The following is an 8,105-nucleotide window of genomic DNA, read 5'->3' on the forward strand; positions in this document are numbered from 1 at the left end:
ATGTTTGACGAGGGAGAAAATGAAAAGATGGAGCCAGTGGATCCAGAATTATATGAAAGCTTAAGTGGGTGTATCGAAAATGAAATAAAAGACAATTACATGGACTCGATGATTGAGTGCAGTGAAGACGATTATCACTCGGAGGATGTTCAGTACGAAGAACAGGATTTAAGTGAAGAAACAAAAAGGAAAAAGTATCACACATATGGACGCAGGTACACAGACAAAGACTTCCAAGGACAGAGTGTTCATAAATATTATCAACATTTACCCATTTACTATGATGGAGAAAATGAGGGGCCAATAAAAAAATTCAAAAGAGTTTATAAAGCAAATAAAATAGAAAATTTGGAACGAAATATTCGAGAAGAAGATTTGTATTACCCTTCCGTTCCTGTACAGTGGAAGGTATATGTGTGTCTTTTCTTGGACAAAAAATATAATTATGAAAATAAGAATGATGAAAAAATATATGAACGATTTAATAAAAATGTTCGTCACAGATATGTCTTGGAGTTCCTGTCTTGGGTGAAGCTCTCCACACGAATATACCAGAACACTTCAAAAGTGTTAATGGTATTTAATTTGAAGAAAAATGAAAATATTTTTGGTAACCTCTTCTTTTTCACATCTGTAAATTTACACTATGCAAATATGTTCCTTCAATCCAATCCTTATGTGAAGCTAGGACTTTGTGAGCAGTTATATTTATATTCTTATGAACAGAACAGTGATCACTTTTTGCTTGGTACCTTTCCTAACTTGTTTTTACAAAACAATTATTTGTTTCTTAAATTCTTTAACTTGAACAAATTGGATCATATTAATGGAGTGTACGAAAAGCACATGCGTTTTTTTGTTCGTTCTAATATGATTTTTAAATTGGGTATTTTGAAACACGCTGCCAAGGATACTTTGAAGGATTTGTTTTTAACTCCTAAGCAATATTTACCTATTACTGAGCGCCAGACCAAGAGCGTGCTGGCCAAGTTCGACAACGAGATGGGTGTCTTCGAGCGCTGCTCTGCCGTGGAGGTCGACTCGAAGCGCACCATTCGCCGTGTGTGCCATGGGGAGGCCACTCGGAATGTAGTCACTGGTGGGGACGAAGCCACGGGCTCGGCACATGCCACTAACCACCCTAACAACGCTAGCGTGGATAACCCGCATAACGTGCATGACGTGGACAAGGTGGATAACGCCGCTAACACGGCTAACACCGATAACACCGATAACACGGCTAACTCTGCTAACCCCGGGAGGTTCTCGCGCGACTGCCTGGCCGAGCTGACCATCGCCAACTGCAAGGACGAGGACGAGGCTCGCGAGTTCCTCGAAAAGGACCCCTACACCAGGTCTTGCCTCTACGACAGCATCTTCTTCTGCGAAGTGCGCGAGGTAGCGCCGCACGTGAAATACGCAGAGGGGTACATGCCGAAGGGAAAGTCCTACCTGGACTACCGGCACGCACTGGACACCAACCTAAACCCCAATTACTGCCTCGAGGACAAGCCGGAGTACATGGAGAACAGGAGCCTCGCCCAGAAGAAATTTGAAAACCACGAAAGGGTGGACATGGACATACTAGACACCTTCATCAAGTTGAAGTACACCAATCGGGAGGTCGACTGCGGGGAGGAGTTGGCGGCAGAGGAGGGCGCGGCAAGCCGTGCGTCCCAACATACCGTCGCGTCTCCCCCAATGACGCTCTTAACCTCGACGCAGAAACAACAACGGAGACACAAACGATACAGGGTAAAAATTGTGGACTACGATAACGAATACATGGAATACCTATGCAACGTGCAAAACAATAAAATTGTACACGTTAGGAAGAAAGAGCAGAGGGATGTGCCTGTGGACGATGTAACCCCTTGCCCTTCGAGAGACATATACGATGTCCTTATAGAAGACATGAAGAACCCAAAAATTTACCGCAAGAAGGATATTATCCTTGTGGATAACACGCTGCAATTTTTTGACCATGTGTTCTTTAAAGACTACCTGTCCAATTTCGTATACATTTCTCTTCCACCTGGTGAATTTATAGAAGAACCATATGGGATAAAAGATGAAAAAAATTATGACTTTACTATCTTCAACAATTCGCTAGCTAGCCAAGAGGATTTCCTAAAGAGACAAAATTACCAACCGCGATTCTTAAAAGGAATTTGGCTGAAAAAGGATCAGTCCAAGATTTTATTTTACGACAAACAAAATAATGCACTCATGTATGGCACCGGAATTGATAAAACTTTTTCCTGGGACAAAAAAGTTGATCATCGCATTATGAAGAGGGCACTCATAAATATGGAAATCGCATTGGAAAAAATTAGGCAAGGGAGTTGTGTGCTGATGGACGATCTAACGGTGAACCAGGAAACTGAACGCACGATTAAGGAGTACACAGACGAGTACACTTCTTTCGAGCGACGGTTCACGTCACCGCATAACCAACTGGTCTCATCGGATGGATACCCAGACTACAAGCCCCCTCCAGGTAGGTCGCTCAACAGGATTTAGCTTTGTGTGTGTGCAGTGGGGTTGGCCCTTTTTTTTCTCTCTCTGTGACCCGTTAGCGTGGAGGCGGAAACTATAGGGAGCGGCGTGTTGCTGTCCACTTCCATCACGTCGCTTATTTGTGACCGTTTATCGCTTAGGCCTGGAGTACCTGAACCCGCACATCTGGGAGAAGACCCCCGAGGAGCACAAGGAGCTGATGCTGGACACGGACCGGGTACAAAAAATCCACTCGAAATTTTTGAAGAAGCTCGAGCTGTACAAAGCGTCCATTGACGATGACCCCTTCACGCAGGAGGTACCCACGGAGAGCGACATTTTGGCCAATTCAAACAAGGTGCAGGTGGAGTACCTGTGACGTGCGCGGCGTGCACTGGGTATGTCCCTGCATTTCGCTATTGTCTTCTGTCACCGTAAAATGTGCACCCTACAATGTGCACCCTACAATGTGAACCCTACAATGTGAACCGTGGGAAAAGCTTCCCGTCACGTTTCACTGTCATTATTTTCTCCCTTTTTTTTTTTGTCGTTTTTTTTGGTAATTTTTTTTTTTGTGTGCATTTGGGGTGGGTTACGCGGCGAAAAAAAAAACAAAAAAAAAAAAAATATATATATATATGCTCACATAAACACCAGGCATATGTGCACCTACGCACGCGCGTGCGTTTTCATGAAGACGCTATGTAACGCAAGTTGCGCAGGAAGATCCTCCTGATGTGACACATGCAATTTTGCGACTCCCTGAGGAAGGCCAAGAAGGGCTGGAAGCGAGGGTTCACCTGACTGTCGTCGTCCTTCCTTCCCCTCACCCTTCTATATATAGGCAATAAAAAGTTATTATAAATGAACAAAACCAAAAAGAAGAAATGTACATGCATGGAGAGTAAGGCATTGGTGTCCACCCAGTAGGGTTCTTCCACGCGTTCTAAAAATATGTGTAAGTCAGACAGGAAAGTTTGCGCATGGTACAATGCTGTGTGCACGAAGTACTGGAAGCTCTGCTGAATCCTCTGCACATCTGCATACTCCAACAGCAGCTTGAGATAGGCGTGTAGGTATTTTAAGAAGGTCCTTTTGTTCATTACTAAGAGGCTGTAACGCATTTGCGTCTCCAGGAACTTGACCGTCTTGAGGTACACATTGGGTTTGTTCCTCATGGCGGTGTCGACGCGGTGCTTGCGGTTGATAACGCCATTCACGTTGTCACTGACCTCTTCGCTGCCGTCTTGGCTACCATCTTGGCTGTCTTCCCCACTGCTGATTCGCCCGTCGGCCGACTCCAACCCTGCGTCACCCGCTTCTACAGGTCTCGTTAGGGTGTCGGGTAGGTCCTCATCGGAGTCGCTCCAGGGAAGGGCGTGTCCTGTCGTGGGACTGCTGCGCGAGTGGGGACGGCCATTCGGTTCATTCAGTTGAACACTCACACATGATACCTTCTCGCTTCCCAGCTGGGGGCTCTCCATCCAATTGGGTCCAAATTTAGTACATCCATCAAACATGGGTTCCTTCAAATGGGGATCCTGTAACCCCTCCCCGTTGTTAACTGAGCCTGGTAAATGTTTCACCCTACTGTCCCCTTCACTTACGTCTTTTAAAAGGCAATTTTTTCTGTTCGAAGTGGAATACATCATATGGGCTAGGTTTATATTGGGGGAGAGTTCAGTCGTTGTGTTAACAGTGGCGCCATTCCTTGAATCTGAGCAGTACTCTTGTAATACCTGCTCCTCTCCAACGTCTTCTGTACCTTCGTGCAAATGTTTCCCTTTGGTCTTTTTCAACTTTTTCATCTTCTTATTCTTCTTCCTGCTGCTGCTGCCACTGCTTCGCCTCTTCACATCTTCAAAAATGTCATCCCTCCTGAGGAGCTGTTTTATATCAAATTCATATATGCTAAAAAAGTTGCTGCACGTGTACATGTTTTTTAGTCCTTGTTTTTGTATTGCGTGGAGGTTGTCGCATGTGTTGAAGTGTGCACTTGTCCCTGTGCTCTGAGCGTGTCTGCTCAGGAGGCGTCCCCCATGCACCATGCTATCGTGCACACCATCGTCCACATGTTCGGCGGCGCTATCGTGCACATCATACACCGCGCCACCATCGACGATGCTATCTTCCACCATTTGCACATCACAGTAGAGCGCCTTATTGTAGTGCACGTTGTCCATGCGCGACACGAGGGTCACCCCGTCGTCATGGCACAACTGCTCGGTTAGCGAGAGGGTAGTCGCCTGGTTACCCATCTGGTGGGCCCCAGGCTTTTGTCCCCCCTTTGCAATCAAATTTCTTCGAACCAGAAAAATCATCCCATTCTTTAAATATACAAAAATGCACATGTAGCTGTAGGGGAAGTTCCTCTTCTTGTAAATCAAATCGTACAGAAGGTCATTTCCGTGTATGTTACTCTCAAACGCGTCGTCCACGTGTCTTTTCCTCTTTTGGGGGTGCAGGCAATTCATGCCATTTTGGTCACCCGCTTGGCCATTTTTTGTTAAGCGGTGCGCTGGGTAACCAGTCCAGAGGTCCGACTCGTTGGAGGGGAAGAGGCAGGAAGACATTTCCATTTGGCCCGCCCACTTGGTGCCCGCAAAATGGACGCTCATACTTCCCAGCGCGAGGTCGTTCTGCACAAGGGGTCCCCCCCCGTCCGCATTTCCCTCGATGCAAAATGGGGACGTGTCGTCCCTCCACAAGGAAGAAGCTTTCTCCTTTTTTATCCCCTCCACGTTAGCCTCAAATTTCATCCATTTGCGATTCACCTGTTGTGGATCTACCCCTTGGTGGGTGGTCTCACTGGGGTATTCATAAAAGGTCATATATTTTATTAACTTTTGAATGTCTTTGTGTTTTTTTTCTTCTTCATTCACTTCTTTAGTCACTCCCCCATTGGACTTCCTTTTCGTTTTCGTCTTTGACCTTTTTTTGAGGAACCCGTTTAGGGCACTTTCCTCCTCTCCTCTGAGACTACTCCTTTTACAATTGCCCCCTTTTGCGCTAACCACATCATCACCTGTTCCCTGCTGGGATAGGATATGCTTCAAAAAATTCTTCAGACGTTTCTTTCTCTTCTTCACCCCCTTCTCTCGAGCACCACCCCTGGTGAGTCGCTCAATGAGGCTCATCCTCACGCTACGCACGTCGACCCCCAGGTCGGATGTCTCAAATTGGTAGAGCAACGACACGGTGCAATAATTCAGTAGCTGGTAAATGTAATAACTCTTTGTAGAGTCTTGCAGGTAGAAGAAGGTGTAGGTGTCCATCCCCACGCGAAAAGTCTTTATAATACACATATCACAAATGCCTGTTGTTAACGGGAGGACAAAATTATAAAGCACCAACCTACTTTCTATATGAAAAACGTTAAGTATATATCGCCCATTTTGTAAAGTTATTACGAACAGGTAATTAGCATATAGGAGTTGCTTGATCAATTTTCCTGCTACTTCATCTTGCCACAGTAGGTAAAAGGGGTTCCTTTCCCTTAGGCTATGCACACCATGATCTATGGGGTTGGTAAAAGCATCCCCCAACATGCAACAGATGACACAATTTTCTCTTCTACTATCAAATACGAATATCTTATTCTTGTACTTGTCCACATATACATTATCTTCTGTTTCATTTCTGTCTCTTCTTCGTGCAAAGTCGACTCGTTCGTCGCCACTGCAGTTGCTTGGGTTGATGGTATCACTGTAGGTGCTCCCTCTGTTTTCATCACTACTTGATGTATCTTGTTCTCTCCCGGCGGATGTGGTGTACACATTCTTCCAGCTCCTCTCCCCATGGACGTGGTTCTTATTGGAGTAGCCACCATCCCTTCTCACGATTTTTTTCAACCCCTCAGCTGGACCCCTCTTACTACTGCTATTGTTTCCTCTGTCCAATGTGTACCTCTTCAATGTGTTCACGCTTAGGCCATTTTTGCTAATATGCTCTTCGTAATGGTTTTCCTTCTTTACAAAACCGTAGGGAATTGTCTCCTCTTGTTCTTCGCTTTCCCCTCTCTCCAGCGAGTCTTCTGCCATCCGTTTGACTTCCCTCTTGGTGTAGTTGTGCGTGCCATCCACATGATCATACAGCTGCGCTTGCTTCAACGGCGACTGCAACTGCATGCGGGGCACCTCCCGCATGACTCGCTCATGCTGCATCATTTTTCTAGCCCCCACGCCTTTCCCTTCCTCCCCCTCAGAATCACCTACATCTGACTCCTCCCCCTCTTCATCATCTCCTTCCTCTCCCCTTGCACTTACATGGACTGCCTCTTCCAGATTCTTCTTCACTCTGCTTCTGTCCATCCTACCTGCACCACCCAACGCATCGCGCACCCATGTGTCTTCCTCCTCTGCATCCTGATCAACCTCTACCATGTCTTTCTTCATTGGTGCACTGTACAGCCTCTGATCTGAGATCCTATTCGAAGAGAAAATTGTTCCTTCCACTTTGCCTTTTTTGTTTGGGCGCTCTCTTTTGTTAAGTTCATTTGAATTGTATGGACTTGTACTTTCAAAGCTTCGCTTATGCATTGCTTTTCTGTCCTGGTTGGTGCTGTTATGAGCATCACAGGGCTTTACAACATGATCTCCGTACCGACCGTCTTTGAAGCGGCCCTCGTTGAAGCGGCCATCTCCGTAGTCGCCATGAACCACATCGCTGCGCGCGTCCATGTACTCGTCAGCGCATTCAGCGCTATACGCCCCCCCAGTGTAATCGTCACTGCATTCATCTTGCCCTGTGTACATATGATTGTTCCTTCCACGGGGTGCCAACTCGCCATCCTCCATCCACGGGTTCCTAACTACCCCGTCTTTCTTAACACGAGCACATGTTTGTGTGAACTGTCCCTCTTGCATCTTCATTTCATATTTGTGCGTTACGTTTGTCTTCTCCTGGTGCTGACAATCCCCAGGACTTTCACTGGTGTAGATTCTCTTAACCTCGTTCGATCTATACAACTCTCCAACGGTGACATCATTAGAAGAACAAAAGTCGCTATTTTTATTTTTACCTTTTTTTGTTTCCTTTTTTTTAATATTGTATGAGTCCATGATTTCCTTGCTTGCTCTTGGTGCCCCTTTGGGCACGGGCTGCGTTCCCTGTGGGTAGCAGAGCTCCGCGTGGGGGTTGAAATTCTCCCACTCCATGTCTGAATCGTTGCCGCCTTTGCGTTTCTTTGTCCTCTTCTTTTTTTTCGCGCTGGGGTCTCCGCTTGGGTCTTTGCTAGGATTCTTCTTGGCCTCTTTCTTGGCCTTCCTTTTGGCTTCCCTTTTGGCCTCCTTTTTGGCCTCCCTTTTTGCCTCTTTTTTTGCCTCTTTTTTTGCCTCCTTCTTAGCTTCCTTCGCTTCACTGTACACTCCATCCGGTGCGTCCCCTTTCACATCCTCCCCCTTCTCGCAGTCCGGGATGTCCCCCTTGTCCTCCATTGGACCACCCGTGTGCTCGATCGCCTTCTCTTCACCTCCATTTTCGCTTTTGTTTTTTTCTCCCTTTTGGGTTTTTTTTTTTGTCTCCTTAGCTTCCTTCTTGGCCTCTTTCTTTGCCTCCTTCTTAGCTTCCCGCTTAGCTTCTTTCCTGGCCTCTTTTTTTGCCTCCTT

At 46.3% G+C, this 8,105-nt stretch overlaps 2 protein-coding genes across 2 annotated transcripts in view; one reads left to right on the forward strand and one right to left on the reverse strand.

Annotated features, from left to right (window-relative positions):
- Positions 1 to 2,878, forward strand: AK88_02333 (uncharacterized protein; the record flags this gene model as incomplete). The annotated part of the gene is made up of 2 exons (XM_012479964.1): positions 1 to 2,500; positions 2,661 to 2,878. 2 exons carry the CDS (start codon positions 1 to 3, stop codon positions 2,876 to 2,878), a joined length of 2,718 nt encoding a protein of 905 aa, XP_012335387.1.
- A 310-nt stretch (positions 2,879 to 3,188) lies between these two features.
- AK88_02334 (uncharacterized protein) overlaps positions 3,189 to 8,105 on the reverse strand; it is a gene marked incomplete at both ends in the record, with an annotated part of 8,661 nt that continues 3,744 nt past the window's right edge. The window contains one exon of the mRNA XM_012479965.1: positions 3,189 to 8,069. Coding sequence (XP_012335388.1) covers positions 3,189 to 8,069 — 4,881 coding nt within the window. The remainder of the gene's footprint in view (positions 8,070 to 8,105) is intronic.

This window comes from Plasmodium fragile, assembly GCF_000956335.1.
Source record: "Plasmodium fragile strain nilgiri unplaced genomic scaffold supercont1.22, whole genome shotgun sequence".
In the NCBI taxonomy this organism is placed as follows: domain Eukaryota; phylum Apicomplexa; class Aconoidasida; order Haemosporida; family Plasmodiidae; genus Plasmodium; species Plasmodium fragile.